Source organism: Diospyros lotus, chromosome 3 (assembly GCF_014633365.1).
Source record: "Diospyros lotus cultivar Yz01 chromosome 3, ASM1463336v1, whole genome shotgun sequence".
Lineage (NCBI taxonomy): Eukaryota > Viridiplantae > Streptophyta > Magnoliopsida > Ericales > Ebenaceae > Diospyros > Diospyros lotus.
Window position 1 is genome coordinate 37,089,545 of NC_068340.1, and position 18,159 is coordinate 37,107,703.

The 18,159-nt window shown below is 34.2% G+C and overlaps 2 protein-coding genes across 2 annotated transcripts; one reads left to right on the forward strand and one right to left on the reverse strand.

Moving 5' to 3' along the window:
* The first annotated feature begins 82 nt into the window (after positions 1 to 82).
* On the forward strand, positions 83 to 6,515 carry LOC127797541 (AT-hook motif nuclear-localized protein 3-like). Its single transcript, XM_052330530.1, has 5 exons — positions 83 to 852; positions 2,218 to 2,285; positions 4,291 to 4,422; positions 5,256 to 5,417; positions 5,782 to 6,515. The coding sequence occupies exons 1-5, from the start codon at positions 495 to 497 to the stop codon at positions 6,079 to 6,081; spliced, it is 1,020 nt and encodes a 339-aa protein (XP_052186490.1). The 5' UTR covers positions 83 to 494; the 3' UTR covers positions 6,082 to 6,515.
* Positions 6,516 to 10,494: 3,979 nt separating this feature from the next.
* Positions 10,495 to 17,582, reverse strand: LOC127798283 (cysteine and histidine-rich domain-containing protein RAR1-like). Its single transcript, XM_052331744.1, has 5 exons — positions 17,410 to 17,582; positions 16,041 to 16,123; positions 11,720 to 11,871; positions 10,956 to 11,194; positions 10,495 to 10,854 (listed from the first exon to the last, which is right to left on the reverse strand). Exons 1-5 carry the CDS (start codon positions 17,506 to 17,508, stop codon positions 10,759 to 10,761), a joined length of 669 nt encoding a protein of 222 aa, XP_052187704.1. The 5' UTR covers positions 17,509 to 17,582; the 3' UTR covers positions 10,495 to 10,758.
* Positions 17,583 to 18,159: the final 577 nt, after the last annotated feature.

Here is an 18,159-nt window from a genome sequence, read left to right on the forward strand (position 1 = left end):
TTGAATTTTCATATTAAAGAATTGATTATTAAGTGTATTATTTTCCTATATTTAATTAAAAAATGGAGAAATTCAGGTTATTTTATTTTCCATTTTTCAAGTTTATTTTTCTGCGTTTCTTCCTTTTCCCCCCAAACCCTAATTTCACAGCCCCTTGAAGAATTTCTGAAGCATTGGAAAATTTTTAATTTTTATTTTTATTTTGGGAAAAATAAGCCTCGCCATTGAAGCTCTGTGCAAGCTCTGCCGTGGCTGGGTTTGAGCGGTCAACCAGTTTTTGTTTAGTTTGAATGATTCGAACTGCACAACTTTCTGGTTTTGATCGTTGTTCTTCCGATACAGTGGCTACAATTTCTAGGTTTTGCAAAATTTGAAGTGGTTTTCGTTTCAGCTTTTTTACCTACTCTGATTTTTCATGAGTAGGCTTTAAGTTTGAAGTTTGTTGCTAGGGTTTCTGGTTTTTCGGATTCTTTTTTTTTTTTTTGGTTATGTAAATGGAGCAGCAAGAAGAGATTAGCAGCTCTAGGGATGCAGTCAAGGGCGATGAAGCTCCGGCGAGCTTCATAGTGGCGGCGAGGAGCGAAAACCCCGGCGAATTGAGTGGATCAACGATACCGCCGCCGGCGGTGGCGGCGACGCCGGTTAGCGTGGCGATGCCCGGTACGAAGGTGAAGAAGAAGAGAGGAAGGCCGAGGAAGTACGGACCCGGTGGGTCGGGTATGCCGGCATTATCACCAATGCCTATATCAGCGTCGATTCCGCTAACGGGAGAGTTCTCAGCTTGGAAACAGGGCAGAGGGAAGTCTATTAACTCATTTAAGAAGAAACATAAGTTAGAGTTTGGAAGTCCAGGTAACGAATTAACTTTCTATCTAAATCTTGAATTCGCGAGAATGCTTTACTGCATTTATTGATTTACTTTTTACAATTGAGATCATTTTCTGTTACTGGAATTAGATTAGTATCTGTTGCAGTTGTGGCAGATCCTGTACCATTTTTGATAGTTCAAATTTTAAAATTATTCTCTGTGGTGAAACTAGGCCAACTGATCTGTTTTGTTCTGTTTCCGATATAACATTTGGATGTGAGGATATTTTGATAAGCTTGAGGTGGGGTGGGACCCTTAACCTCAAACCTGAGGTACCCTCTAGATCTAGAATTTATGGCAGCCGTGAGATAGAAGAGGCTTCATTGTGTGTACTGTGGACTGAAGGAATCTTTCTCTTCAGTTTATAACTTCTTATCTTCTATTGAGGAATAACAGAAGGATGATAGTAATAAACAGGGAGTAAAAATTGTTGGAGAAGCCAGCTTGTTTTATTTTGTTGATGGTAAGTGAGCTGATGTGACCAGTTTTGGAAACGTCTTCCCTTAATAATTGAATGAGACATAAGATGCAACAGAAGAATAAAGAATACAAATGGCTAATGGTAAGATACAAAATGATCAAATAACTGTGGATCTGATTCACAGGTCACACTTGGAAAAATCTTGACTGACTTGGAAAATGTCTGTTATACCTGACAAGTAACGACCTTAGTCATTGACTCCCCATTATTCTTTAGTAAACTGTTAAATTCAGACCTTGTAATATAACCCTCAAAATGGTAACTTGGAAAGGCCTGAGAAGCTGTATTAAATATTTACCTTTCCAAACCAATTTCCCCAAAAGTGCGAGATTAATTTTGCCGTGAGAATTTCTATAATCTAATGTAATCCTCCCATAAATGTCTGATTGTAATATTCACTTCTGAGTAGCACTAAAAAAGCAAAAAGAGCAATCTTGTTTCAGCAAAACTGAAGATTTTCACATTCACTTTTAAATAATTGTTTGTTTCAAATTGGAGGATTGTGAATAGAAAATACCACTGTAGTATCACATTTCCTAATGCATGCAATAAGAATGTCTTTATCTTTTCATTTTCTGTGAGAGGTTATGGTGGAGAAGCATGCTGACACCTCAAAGCATTCTTTATTCTATTAAGGGTACTGAATTATTGTGACAATCATGGACATATTCATATTGGTGGCTAAACCATTTATAGCTTGCTGCATGTGCTCTTATTTGATTGTCTATTGTTTCCATAGTGAGACTTGTGGTTTTGGTTTTGGTTTCACAGCTTAAAGTTGTAATTGTTGTTCTGTTGTTTTAACCAAGCAGGTTTTGGACAACTGGTTTCTATTTTCACTTGCTTTTTTCTTTCATACCTTTGGCAGGGGAGTGGGCATCTTACTTTGTTGGAGCAAATTTCACGCCTCATGTGATCACTGTTTATACTGGCGAGGTACTTCAGTTGCTTACTAAATATCTCTAGGTATTGAGTTAATTGCCTGCCTTTATTTTTCACTATAGGATATGGATAATCTGTAACTCATTGCTTGAAATCAATTCCTATGATGGTACAATATGAGGCAAGGGAGGATTACAAATAGGCAAACTCAGCTGATTTTTGAATTTTCAGAAGGTTGATTGTATCCTTTTCAAAGTGGAGAGAGAGTCCCCCAAGGAGGGATTTTGAGAATTTTGCAATAAACATATATTTCAACTTGTGGAATCAACACATTAGCATGCTACTTAAATAGTACTTCCAGTTTCCACATTATAAAAATGTGCAAGAAAATAATCTTTAGGATGATCTTGTGATCGCGAGAATATTAACTGTTCTAATTAACTTGTTGAATCTAGAAAATAAGATTCAGTTGTCTTCATCTTCAAAATAGTTCCTTTCAAAGTTTTAATTTCTTGAGAATGTTTATGCAAACACAAAGCTCTGTCAAATTGTTTTGGTCTTTTTCTCATCTCCTTTTTTATTATTTCTAGTAGGATGTTGAAATTTGTGCATAAATTTCCTGTTCTGACCCCACCTACTTCGATTGAGGTTTCTGATGATGATGATGATAGCCTCACCCTATAATACACATAAATTTTATAGGGGAAAATAATATGTATATGAACTTGATATACGGTAACAAGCATCACTTCTGCTGTGATTATCAAGAAATAGTTAGGTCTCACCATCAGCAAAACTATATCAACCATGGAAGTTGCAGACAGCTTGGACATTGACTTTTTGAACAATTTCCCAACACTGTCAGATATCTTCCAAATTTGTATCTTTTAATTTATCAGGACCATGCACTCTATTGTGAAGTATAAACATACTCATTGGAGGGTTAAAAAGCACTGTAAATTTAAAGAAGATTATTTATAATCTAGTGATAAAATATGAAAGGTAATGCTATATCATTGTCCTAAGCGTTAAATACCCATTGTTTTTAGACAATGTGTATTTATTATACTTTGTTTCAATGACTAAATATCATTTTCTATTATTTGGTGTTAAAACAAATGCGTTTATTTCGATAAAACCAACCAATAGAAAATGTTTAGGCTTAAAAGTGAGGTGTAATAAATACACATCATCTGAAAATAAAGTGTAATAAATACTCTTTATCCATTGCCCTAAGGGCAACTGTTAGCATTACCCAATAAGAAAATGTAGATTTATTATACCTATTAATAATTTTTAAGACAAAATTGAAACTTGTAATTAGCTTATGATAAAGATGTGAAAATGGCTTTTAACATCATTATCTTCGCACTTCTTTTATGTTGAATGGGCTAACTTTTATATAAAAATAAATGTGATTGTAATTTAAAAACATAACGAAATTTTATTGTATTATTTCTTGCTGTGTCCTCATTATGTTATGCCTTCACATTCTAAAAACAATGCCAATGTGTATATATCATGTCATATCCTTATGTTTGTATCCATGCTTTTAGGTCCCAACTACTTGGAATTCACTAGTATCCTTGGACCTTAAATGGAAGTCCCTTGCTTAGTGATTATGTTATATATGAGTTAATAGTTACATACTTTATTTTCTCTGAAGTGCATCTGATAAATGTATCCTTCTTGTAACTTCTAAGATTGTTAGAATTCAGTCTAACAATAAGGCAAATTGTTCACACTACATATTTTTCCCCATGCTGCCATTCCAGTTTGGACATTTAATAGTTCTAAACTGCCTCTTATCTATGTCTTTAGCTCCTGCAATGTGAATTATAATATCAATGTCATGCATTCAGTTTGTTACAGTATGCCGAGTTCAAATTTTCTTATCAGTCCAATGAAGCCATGCTTATTTTTTAATTGAACATTATTCTTCGAGGCAAACAAAGAACTGAAATTAACTTGTGGGTATGGATGCAAAGTTTCTCTTGTAGTGGTAATGAAACTTATGACTAGAAATGACAATTTCTACCTTTTGTTCTGGTTGTTTCAGGATGTTTCAATGAAGATTTTTTCTTTTTCTCAACAAGAATCTAGAGCTGTCTGTGTTCTTTCAGCAAATGGAGCAATTTCGAATGTTACACTTCGGCAGGCTAACTCTTGTGGTGGTACTTTGACATATGAGGTGCAATCCTGTTCTTTCCTTTTTGCCTGATTTCTAAGTAGTTGGCTTGTGTATAATTTTTAGTAGGGTTGACATCTGCAATATACTTAAGATTGCTCAAACACCATACCATCTGTAATTATCTCTGATGATACAGAGAATATCACCAATAAATCTATAGTGACCTGGACCAATGGCGAAGTCTGCCGTGTTCAAACAGTTGAGCATCTATGTTGGGTCTTGAGCAGGTGCCTGAAACCACAAACATTGGGACTGCCGAGAGCCAACTCTGAACAAACTTAGGTGCAGGGGATGGTATGTATAAGTTTAGAAGGTCATGGTCGTTCAGCCTCTGTATCTTTATCCAGTTCCCTTGATACGATATGATAGAGGGTGTTCCCTGTTTTTGCGGGAATATCCTTCGATTGATAATTGAATTGGCTGAGATCAAATTGGATTCCTAGTCGTTTAAGATGATTCTCGTCCATTTAAGCGGACAAGGATCATCTCTGTATCTTTCGAGTTATTGGAGGGCGGCACCACTTACTGCTTTGATCAACTGCCCGTGCTAGTACCTGATGTGCATGTAATTGGGCTTGATGGCATGCCACCAGTTTAGTGACGTGAGATACACATCAATATCCTTATAGTTGTGAACTTGTGGAGAATTAATTAAATAATGCAGAAAATTTCTTCAGCTTTGGTTTCCAACTTTTTTGTTAGTCATTCATCATTATGCATTGTGTTCAAGTACTAATCATGGAGATAAGCCGAGTTGAAAATGTTGAACTGTTTCTTCCATCTTCTGGCTTTATCACTTGGGAGCCTGTAACTTATGCTTCTTCTGTTTCCAGGGTCGTTTTGAAATACTTTCCTTGACTGGGTCATTTATACCTAGTGATGGTGGGGGAACAAGAAGCAGATCTGGTGGAATGAGTGTTTCGTTGGCCGGCCCAGATGGTCGTGTTTTTGGGGGAGGACTCGCTGGTCTGTTAGTAGCCGCTGGACCTGTTCAGGTTAGATTATGTTGTCAAAACAGGAAAAAAAGAAACCAAAAAAGATTGATTGCTCTGCACTGTGGTTATATATTTTAATGGTCAACTGTGAACTGTCCATTTAATTGTGATTCTTTAGATTGAGTCTGAACATATTCTACAAAAACTTACACTCATAATCCATTCTCACAGGAATGCATGTATGAAATATTATGTGATGATTTATGGTCCCTAAGGTCAAGTGGCAACCACTACCTGCTTTATTATCCCCCAAAAGAAGCATGATACTCCGTGACTAACAGCTAGTTACTTTTTGGGATTTATCTGCTTATATTCAGGGCGCCATAGCTTGCACCACTTCTCTAACATTTTTTTAGCATGCCAGGTTGTGATTGGCAGTTTTTCACCAGGCCATCGGCAGGAGCAGAAGCCCAAGAAGCAGCGGTTTGAGCACGCAATAAATTTTTCGCTTCCTCCTGCAAACCATCACCCTGCAGAACCAGCAGAGGTTGTCTATGGTGGACCAAAGCCAAACTTTACTCCTCCCTCTTCCTTCCATGGAGAGAATATGGGTACTCCAATCCCCTTCCAGGTCCCAAAGAATTTAGCAAATGAAAATGAAACATCTTTGCCCCGAGCAGAACCTAAAGGCCCCAACCTACAGGACCGGGAGATTTCTTGCTGATCATGAGTGCCTCATGTAACTGGGCCTGAGGTGCATCTCTGCTTCCGTTTAGCAAACTTGAAATGTTAGGTTTAACCTCCCTTTTCTGATCCCGAAGTAATCGCTTCGGCTCCTTCCATCATCAGGGGAATCAGGGGGTTTAGATGAGACCAGTTTTAAACTGGATTTGTATTTGTAGGAGGAACTAGCTAGGTTAGGTCATCTATCTAGTAACCTTATGTTGCAGTTGTTGTCATCGCATGTTATCTGGTGTTGTGGGGGGAACTCTTAGATGTACGGTGCCTTGTTTGTCATCCATCCAACTTCTCTGGACCACCCGAGAGGCTGGATGTCAAATTGGATTTCATGTTTTTATTAAGAAATAACTTCTGTGTTGTGAATGAATGAAATGGAGCAAATTTAAAGGAATGCTTGGAGTCCCTTTTCTGGCTCAATCACATCTTTTCCTTTTGGAGCGAATGCTTTTTAGGATTCTTTTTAAGTTTGGTTTTGCAGGATGATTAATGTCCTTGAGAATCAGTTGAGGTTTGAATTTCCCACATATCTGATTTTGAGTTAACACGCAAGACTATTATTGACACATACTCTTGTCTCATAGTCTCGTATAATTTCAGGTGAGACACAGTTTCTGATTTTAAAATTTGTTAAAACAAATACCAAATATGCTTGTATAATAGATTTATATGTCAAAAAAATTACTATAATTATATTTTTTTATAATAATATTATTAATAATTTATTATAACAATATATATTTAAAATGATACCAGATACCATCCACTATTGGTACCCTGTTATCCCAACAACAAAATTAAATATTTTGTTATTAAGAGTAGCTATCGCATGGAAGGGGGCATGGCAACGAGACCAACTTGATATTTTGTTTGGTATTGAATTTAATAGCTATAATATGAAAGTGGGATCCTTCTGAACTCAACTTCAACGACCAAATTAGGAAAGAGGAAATAACGGAGCTACATTATTACTGTTCTTGAAAATAAGTTTACAATTTCCTAATTTTGATACAATTATTATTATTATTATTTGTATAAATGCAATAAAAGAACTTTACAAAATCTACCATTGTTTTATAGTCCTCATCATCATCATTGTTTTATCCATAGGTTTACAAAATTTTAATTAATTTAAACTAATATTACTTCTTATCGTTTAACTTATATTGTTCTTTCATCTTAAGTAGTGATATTAATACATTAAAAATATTAATAATATATTAAATTAGAGTAAAAAAGACATAAATATCTTTAAAAAATACTACTTATTTTGTATTATAGATAAATTTTTAACGTATTTATATTTTTTTCACTCAACTCTAATATATTAACAACACTTTCTGAGTGTATTAATATTAGAACCCTTTTAGCCGTTTGAGACTTATCACAGGGTTATCTCAAATTTAAAGATGAATAATCTAAGGATGCTATGATTGAAGTCTAGTAGAGAGTATTATCTCTCTTGTGAATGACACTTAAAACATTAAAAAAAAGTTAGTGTAAGACTAGAGCGTACTTAACCTAACCTAATATGGGCGGGACGAGAACCTCCAGCTGCTCCTACTCTTTCTTAATGCCCTAGAAATCCAAACTAATTCAATTTGCTTGGAAAAATTAAAAGAAAGAAACACAGAAGGTAGAGGAGACAAAGGAGCTGAAGAGTAGTAGAATGAGGACGCTGATCTATTAATGAATCAAAGTTTCCTTGCCTGGAATCCATCTTATTTACAAAAACACAGATTCAGATCAATTACTGCATAAAACACGTCTACCACATCCTCACTTAGTTGCTGCAGAATGTCTTTACACTAATAGAGATGCCCTCAACTTTTCTGCCTTCCACCCTCTATTGATCTTTTCAATGAATTCTTCTATTCTTCTCCTCAGTTCATCATCTTCTTCTCCTTCTTCTTCTTCCTCTTCTTCTTCTTCAGCATGCAACTCACTCATAACTTCCTCTGTGGATGCTTCCACATTACAGTTTAATGAAGATTCAGCATTTGCTCCTCCCACGTCAAATTTGATTCTCTGGGCAATTATTCGTGGGCTAGGACTTGAACTGTAATATTGATCAAACTCTGAGGTGGGTTTGGAGCCACCAACAACTAAAATGGCTATGATCAAATTGCAAAAGCAGAAGATGAAGAGAGGGCTAGAAGCAGCCATGGTTATCAACTCAATTGTGGAACTAAACATGGCGTTGGAAAAAGGATTAAGTAATTGTGCAGGGCTTGAATTTTTGGCAAGCAATCAAGGGTTTATAAAGGTTTAATATATGTTTGTGTCTTTGTGATGCTGGAAAGAGTGGCCTGGAAGCTTGTTTGTTTGTTCAGAGAATGAAGTACCATTAAATTTTTGGGAAGTTTCCATCCTGACTAAAATGTGGGGGTTTCTCTCTGTTATTAAATCATGGGCTTTGTAAACACCGAAGACCCTCTTACATGGCAGCTTCTCAGATCCTTATACCCTCCATTGTCAGCATCCCAGTGACAAGATAAAGTCCCTTTTTAAAGTGAAGATTCTCTCTCTCAAACTCTCCTAGGCTGAATTGAAATGAAGTTCTCTATTAGACTGTTGGTTCTTTACCTTTACGGCGTCCCTAATAGATGATTGAGACTCTTTCTTTGCGAGATTAAAAAATAATTGTTTTTTATGCAATCTTAACTATACTTTTTAGTTTTTACAAATTGAATTCACAATCACTCATTAGTGCTTCTATTTTTATTATATGTCAATCATCATATATGTATATAAAAATTTGTGTATGAATTTGTGTTTATAAATTTTATATTGACAAAAATGTAACTAACATGTTATAATTTCACCAAGTATATATAAAAAAATAATAATTATAAATTACAAGAAGACGTCGTATAAGTTGACAAACTTGTACGTATAGAGTGGAGAGTCGACCTAGGAGGGTTTATCTTTTTCATTGCTAAACACATGTTTATAACTCTATATGTTGAAAGGCTTGAGTTGTTTAACACTTCAACTGCAGTAATTTTAACGTGAATGTTGATGATTTAGGTTAGAATGTAAGCAACTGAAACTCCATATGGCAATTGTGCAAATGGTGCCCTTTTCAAGGGTTATTGTGTTATATGTTGTCTTGTCACAATAATAATCAAATACAAAGCTACTAGTATGTATTCAAGATGGACTTGCTATGAGTGACTCGCAAACTATAATTTATCATCATCGTTTGTTCTGACTTGATTGGGAAAAATATAGAAATTAAATAATATATTATGATTTGAATATCCAAACTAAATCAAACTTTTTTAACAGTGAAACCAAACCATAAAATTATGATTTAGCTTGGTTTAAACTGCAACTTGAATAATATGAGAATTATATTAATTAATAAAAACTATAAGAAACAATCCAAATCAAGGGTTACAGATAAATTCAAGCGTTTATGATCCTTAATGTTATTAGTCAGCCGTGGCTTTGTAGCAGGTGAAGGAGTTGCAATGGTTAAAAATAGACATTTTATTTGATCAGCACACCCAATCGGCCTATGGGCCGGAACTTTGGGCCAATCTATTCTGCCATTTCATAATTTAGGACTTACTTTTTTGGCATTATCTTATTGTTCTTATTCTTTTGTCTTCATAAAATTACAAACTTGTCCATGAATACTAAATTTTATTTTTTTTTCTGTTATTTTTTCAGATACAAATAACATTCACCACCTGTTTAATTAAATGTGTGTGATTTTTGGGTTGAATTTAACATAAATATATTTCTGCAATGGAGCTTGTAGTTTTTGTACTTAATTGAGATACCATTCTTGCATTACTAAAATTTATAGTATTTTTTATTTAATTTTATTATATTATTTACGTCGGACAAGATATTATTTGTCTAACGCAAACAAATTAAAAGAAGAGTGTAACTCTCCTCGCTTACTAGTCCCCATTGCCTGACATAGATAACATATCATTCCTAATCTTTTGTTTATGTTAGGATAATAGCATATGAATAAAAAATTTTGTATAGAATAATATGGTTCATAATTAATTATATATTAAATATAAAATGGTTATGCTTACATTTACAAAGAGAACCAAAAAGGTCAAAAACAAAAACAAAAAACCATTTACATAATTTACAATTACTTGCACTTCATAGGGAAATTTTACATAATAAATTCATGCAGAATTTAAGTCGTCCTCAAATTATATTTAAACTGTTAAAAAATGTAAGGCTACATTTATCTTCTAAAAGTCTCCAAATATTCATATATTGAAAGATAATTTGGTCATGTAAAAATACGACTAAAAAGTCTTACACAGAAAGTGACTAAAATAAAAAAAGTACTTAATAAAAGATTTGAAGAAAATAAAAAAAAAAAAGAAATTTGGTGAGAAACTATTTTTAAGTATAAGATAAATTGAGTTATAACGCTTTTAGATGAACATAACTGAAGAGCTATAAGTCATGATATGTTGTAATCTCCAGGAAATTAAAAAAACAAGCCAATGAAATGAAAACATAAAGACCCACATAAGATTATCTTACTTTGGGGGGGGGGGGGTCTCAAAAAGCAGAATTATCACAATGCGAATGGGTGAAATGAGCATACATCATGTCAAAATGAACCACTCTGTAAACGCAAATTGGAGATTGCCCATGAACGATTGAGTTCTGCATCATCTCAAGGTGCTGGATCAGCATTGTGCCATCCCTTGGCGCATGGAGGTATGGCCATGAACTCGTCGAATTCTTTGACATGAATGTCACAACATTTCCACTGAAATTACAAAAAGCCGATCCATGAGTTGAGAGTTCAGGAAACAGCAGTAAACTGATAGAACAGTAGTCAAAACGAAATCCAACTATATATAATCGCACCCCTCTCATCCGGTCATGGAAAATGGCAGGCCCTGGATGATAACTGCAAGCGGTGTCATGATTGTCCTTTTCTTTGAAGGTTTGGCCGCATCCCTTGTTCCTACAAATTTGGGGCTGATTTATATCGACTAGCTTTTTTGCTGGAGCAGCAAGGGCTTCCCGATGATCTGCATTGCCTTCGGCAGGGGGAGCTGCTACTGAACTCGGTGGGTTGGGATTCATAATCCTGACTTGTGAACCTACAAAATGTTGGTTTGCTTTAGCCAAGAATGAAGCTTCCAGAATGTCGGAAGGGCCAACAACGGAAAGGCAGTACATTAAGTTGCAATCGTTGATAACAGAAACAACTCTTAACGCCCAGATGACAGTGATAAGCTACTGTGGCATCTAAAAATATATCGGCTCCTCGGACGTGTTTAGGACGGAAAATGTAAGAAAACATGACCTACAAACTGATTCATCTTGTTCTCCCACCAAACAATGATGGATAGACAGAAGAAGGGAATTCAAGATACTCATCTCTCCAGAAAAAACATAATTATATTTCCCATAGAAAAATCATCTCTCTATTCACTTGGAAGTAACTTATGTTGAAGAATGCATTAAATGAGATCTCCTATGCAAAATCAACCGCAAAGTTTTCACCCCCACAAAATACCGTCCTAGTATGACTTGAAATAGTAAACCCATACAGTGGGGTTGGGAAGGAGATGAAGATCTCACCACCTTAATCTATTTTGTTATTAGAGGAGTAAGAGAAGTACCATGTTCAGAGCAAAAGAATCCCTGGCGGCACCTAGAGCAAGCTTCTTTTGCTGATGCACCAGTTGCTTCAGATGGTACAGGAACTGGTTTTGGAGTAGTAGGTGGCTTTGTTAGCACTGGTTTCTCGGTTGTGTGTTTACCTACTTTACATCTTTATAGAGAAAATAATAAATGAGTAGAGAACAAATAAACAAAGCAAATTTTAGATACTAACAGAGAACATTACAGATATATTCCACAACTACAAAGACATGTTTTTAGGAGAGATAGCACCATGTTGCTTGAAGTATATATCATATTTTTCTTTTTCTAACTTCAAACATATGATTTGTAGCAAAAGAGATAAGAATAGGACTAGTCTTTGGCAAGTAACTTCAGAAATGAATGCGATGCAATGGCTTTATAACAAATATGATGATTGAAGAGCTAGAACCTATGTAAAAGACCTCGCTTAATAGAAATGAGCCTCTATTTGGCTGTGAAGTGGTCATCCAGAAAAGATCCCCTCTTTTCTTAACAAAAGTGCTTTTGTATGCCTGGCTGTGAAGTGGTCATCCAGAAAAGATCCCCTCTTTTCTTAACAAAAGTGCTTTTGTATGCCTAAAATTAAATAGTGCTTTAACACGACAAAAAAAAGCCATTTTTTCTACAAGGGGCCAAAAGCAAAAATTTAGAGTTTTTATTGTGAAGCAAAAAATAAAATCCTTACCTTCAATCTATATTTAAGTTACAAACATTACCCTCAAATCATATGCAATCCTTGTTCATCGTAATGTATGACTCTTGAGAGGAAGGAAAATTGTATAACTCTTTCATTTTCCTTTTCTATTATATCTTTTAAGATTAGAGATTATGCAAGAAGTGGATCACATCAGACATGTCAAGAAAGCAACAAAGGCAAGACGACGACCGATGTGTGATGAAATATTGTTACTTGCTTCTGTTGCTCTGTATTCACAGCCTGATCCTTAGTATGGAAATGTACATTATTTAGGTAGGTGCCAGTTAAGTACCCGCTCAAATAAAATTAACCTGTTTTGTACAGCTATATACAAAAATGACCAGTGAAGTCTTACAGCTTCACTAAAGTGGTATTTTCTAACCGCCAGTTAAGTACCTGCCATTGTAGGTTAAAACCAAAGTTGTCTAGTTAAAAAGGATACATTTTCTATTTTCATAGCTCATACTCATTTTTAAAAGGATAAATTTCGGTATCTTGGATCAATTGTTAAAAAAGAAAAAAAGATTATAGAAGATGTTACTCATAAGATCAAAGCATGATGGGTAAAACTGGAGAAGTGCATCCAGCATTTTATGTGATTCTAAAATTCCTTAAGACAAAAAGGAAAGTTTTATTAGACAACTATTAGGAACTGTACAGTGGATGTGCAGCGGCATAAGGAAAGACAAAATATGAAACCAGGTCATGCATGTTAAAGGTTAGGGTGGCATCTGTTGAAGAAAACATATGGGAGTCACAATTAAAACGACTTTGGACATGGGAGAAGAAGACTGATGGAATCTTCTATAAGGTGGGAAAGGAAGACCAAATAGAACTTGGTGGGAAACTCTTGATGACATAGGATATAATGGTCTTAGAGGATATGGCCATGGACAAAAATGCATGGAGGTCAAGAATTAATGTACGACTCCACATAGTGAAATGAATTAGGATTGTTGTTCTTGTTGCACATACCCATTTTCACCAAATGTTCCTTAAAACTGGATTGCCTTCTTTACAGTCCTTGTAATCAGGATATTACATAATCAAATAAAAATTATGTTGGGGGTTAGACAGAAAAAAGAAATAACCATTTCTACAAAAATAGTCAAGACACTTCTTCAGAAAAGCGTTGGTAAAGTTGCAAGTCCAGAAGAAATTGATTGAGCTGCTTTAGATGTCAAAAAGTCAACTGAGAGGAAAATTCTAACTGTTTCATACCAAAAGCAGTCTGGATTGCCTTCTTTACAGTCCTTGTAATCAGGATATTACATAATCAAATAGATATTATGTTGGGGGTTAGACAGAAAAAGGTAACAACCATGTCTACAAAAATAGTCAAGACACTTCTTCAGAAATGCGTTGGTAAAGTTGCAAGTCCAGAAGAAATTGATTGAGCTGCTTTAGATATCAAAAAGTCAACTGTGAGGAAAATTCTAATTGTTTCATACCAAAAGCGGTCATAAACCAAAGAGAGGCTTTGAGGCTCAAAAAAATCCATAAAAATAATACTCATTCTCATATGTCATTTTAGAGCTCCTGGCAAAGTTTCAGTGAGAAAAAGCCATTATCAAGGAAAAGAAACACAACCATAGTAACTATAATAGCACTTTAGACAATGCCCTTTCTAGTAACTATGTGATGCAACACAACCATATTAATTATCTCATATAACTTTTTCATATGAAGATGGTGATGGAACTTTATCTCATCATTCCTTTGCTAGAGAGTTGAGTTAGAAAGGGCATCCAACGTAAAATTTTTCCATATTGTTCTTTTCCATGGATTCACATTGTCAATATGATTTGGAGAAGTAGAATGACATTATGTGCCATGCTACCGACCCTAACTTGGTTAGGATAAGGTGCAGTTGATCTTGATGATGATGAACTTTAGTACACAAAAAAGTTATAGATTGTTATAATTAAAAATAATACTTATTCATGAAAATTAAAAAAAAATGTCAAAAACGCTTCTATATCCAAACAATATTGACCATAAAAGCACTCTTGACAATGCCCTTTCTAGTAATCTGATTATTTTTTTTATTAACCAAATACATATAACAACACTGAAAGTGTTTCTTAGACAGTTGGCTAAATGCTAAATTACTTCTTCCTTAAAGTGATTTTTGCAAAAATGCTTTTGGATTCCATCAAAGATCTGCATTAAACCCTTATTTTTTACCCTAATAATGGAGAGCTTAGTATTTAAAAAAAAAAAAAAGCACGAATACTAAGCTCCAGATATGGAAGAAAACTGCAAAATATGACTTTTCATTTAAACAGATTGAAATCGAAAAAGTGCAAAAAAATATGATGGTTAAAATGAAAAAGTGCATCTAATATCTTATATGATAGTAAGATTTCGTTAAACCTAACAAAAAAATTTTATAAGACAACAATAAGGATGTTGGGCAGTAAAGCACAGACATGTGCAAAATTTGGGTGTTATAGAGATGAGGAATGTAAGATAGATGTGTAGTTGCTCATATAAGAAAAAACAAAATAAAAAATGAGGTTATTTACAATAAGGTCAAAGTGGCTCATATTGAACATAAGATGGGTAAGACATGATTAAGATGGTTTGATCATGTGAGAAGAAGACCAATAGAGACTCTTGCAAAGAGAATTGATTGAATGAAGCACACATTTAGCAAAAGAGATCAGGGAAGATGAAGAAAAACTTGTTGGCAAACTCTTAAGCAGGATGGGTCCTACAAAAGATAAAGGCATATATAAGAAAAATTGGCAAGCTAGTTCATGTAGCTGAGAAGACCTTAGATAGTGGGGTTAAAACTTGATATGTTGTTGCTTTCCACATAAATTATTCTTGTGCCAACAAAAATTTCATATCAATGCCAAACAAACACTAAAGATTGGTTTTTTGTTGTCTGTCGCAACTTCAACAATATGCAAGTCACAACATAACATGCTACATAACATGCTTTCTGGAGCACTGGTTTTGTATCAATAGGCAAATCCAACAAAATTAATAGTGATGTAGAAAATACCATGCAAATCCAAGCAAGCAACGACAAAACGCTAACTTTTCTTTTTTTTCTTTTTTGGGGGGAGGGGGGGGGGGGGGGGGGGGGGGGAAGGGGGTTGTATAATGGAAATTAGATTTATACCACATATAACATTATATTTTCTAAATATTTGTTTTCAAATTGAGAATATGCTTAAATATAGGAGTCCAATCCTGCAACTTAAACTAGTTAGCAATTTATCAGCAAACACATAGAACCATACAAATTTGAGTTCATCTTGACTTCAATTTATTTATGCCTGCCATCTTTGAAGTGATAAAATGTGGACAATAATCACGTATTTGTCCATTTAACTTGTTCAACCTTAAAAAACATAAACCATTAAGAACAAATAATATTCAAAATTACAAAAGTAAAAGAGAATATAGGAGATGAACAGTTGAAGTTTAGATATTATTAGTAAAATTAGTCTCTAGTGGCTTATTATGTGAAATATTTCTTCTTAAATCTTAATTGATTCTGTGAAGGAAAGAAGAAAGGAAGATGATCAAAATCATAAATAATGGCCATAAAAGATGAACAATAATAAAGAGAATAAATCAAGTACCCAGGGATTTCTAGAAACAAGCTGAAATCGTGACTTCTTTGCTTGCAACAACTCCACTCTTTCATACCATCATGAAATATTGGCTGGAGAAGTATTCAAATGTCAGGAACATTTGTCTATAATTAATAATACAGATATTATCATCATTATGAATAACAACAGAAATAAGAATTATAATGACTATAAAACGATACAGAATTGAAAAAAATTCAAAAACAGTTGACTTACTGCCTGAAGAAAATCCAGTGCATGCATCCAGCAAACATTGCCACGGATGGAAGACAAAGTTAGTTAAGACTAATATAATGACAAATCAAAACTAACAGTCAAGCATGCAATAGTTTAACATCAACATATCCATCCAACATACAAAGGTAGCATCTCGTTTTCCTGATGTCACGTCATATGATGTGACATATTATACATCAAGAACAAGAAATTGGGCAGTTTATACCCTTTTATCATTTCTCACATGCTGGTCACTTCTACAAGTTGATTGCAACAATGCACAAAGTCATTAAATAAACAAGTAAGCATATAGTTATGTTATATTTCATTTGCAACAACCATGAAAGCAACGATAATAATCTATGAACTATGATATAATACATAAAAATTGGAGAAACAATGGATACAGATTTAAATTCAAATAACCAAAATTGACTTCTATTTGTTGAAACAACTCAATTACATATTATTTCGGCTTGCCCCATGGCCAGTGAACTCAAAAAGTATTAAATAAGTGCTTGTTATAGCAAGTTCACAGGCGGGCAACAAACACACAAAATGATTTGACTGACGAGCATGAAGACAAACTATTCAAAAGCTTTCGACACCCAACAAAATACTTAACCATCCATTGAAAATATAAGCATGAAATTATCGTCTCTAAATCACAAAAACACAGTTTATTTTTATACAGTTTCTATTGCATAACACTAGTAAAACTTTCTTTTGGAAGCTGTCCTTAATGTAGCAGGTGATGACTGAACTCAGAAAGAAACATATTGCATATGACAAAAAATGGTTAAAGACTAAAGTTACATACCAGCAAAGCATTGTAAAATTCGGTCTCTCTCTAAAATTGTCTACTTCGGGTTTACACAGTTTTCCCTACATGATTATACCCGCTAGTTCCCAAACAAAATATCAGATTTAAACAAACAGTCACACACAGCTCAATTTCTTCAAAACAATGCCCATTTTCACACTTCACAATTAGGAACAGATACTTCTTCACACGAAACAGGATTCACTTCTCGAAAAAGATATAGGATGTGCCAATCATAATAAAATAACTCCTCCCTCTACGACTCAAATCCTAGCACGATTCCAAACAAAATCGAAAAGGATTAACGGATCAACTGACCGAGTCGTGAAATCTACAGAAGCCCTCGGGGTTCTCGTCCTCCGTGAACATGGCGTCGCAGCCCATTCTCTGACACCGCAGCTTCCCAGCGTTCTCCATACTCTTTCACTCTCTCTTTCTCTCTCTCTCCCTCCCCCCCGTCTCTTACGCCTCCCCTCTCTTTATGAAAAAGAGTTATTCTTCCTAGCGGTGCAAAATGGATCTGATCGTACTGGCTAAGGCCCGGCCCGGCCTTCCAAGAAGCGGTGCCTGGCGCGGACCCACGGGTAGCTAGCCAGTTAAATAAATAATATATTTTGTAAAAGTTACATTCATAAATATATATTATTTTAATTTAATATATTATTTTGTAAATTTGCACATTATATTATGTAAATTTAAATTTATATAATAATATTTGTCACAATAAAAATAATTTGATATATTATTTAATATATCATTTTTAGTAAAATAATTAAAAATATTTAATACAATATTTTTATTATATTATTTAACAAAAATAATTTTCACTTTAAAAAAAAAAATCAAAACTAAACATCTAAAAACCAGCGTTGAATATGTGTCATAGGAGTCGTGTAATTTTAAAATTCTCTAAAATTTAACTCTTTTAAGTGTGATTTTTTTTAAAAATTTCATAATCAGTTTAACATATTTATTTATAATTAAAAGATGATATTAATAATAAGATTGTTATTTTATAAGTAAAAAATTATGAATTTGAATTGCATAGATCATCTCTTTATAAAAATA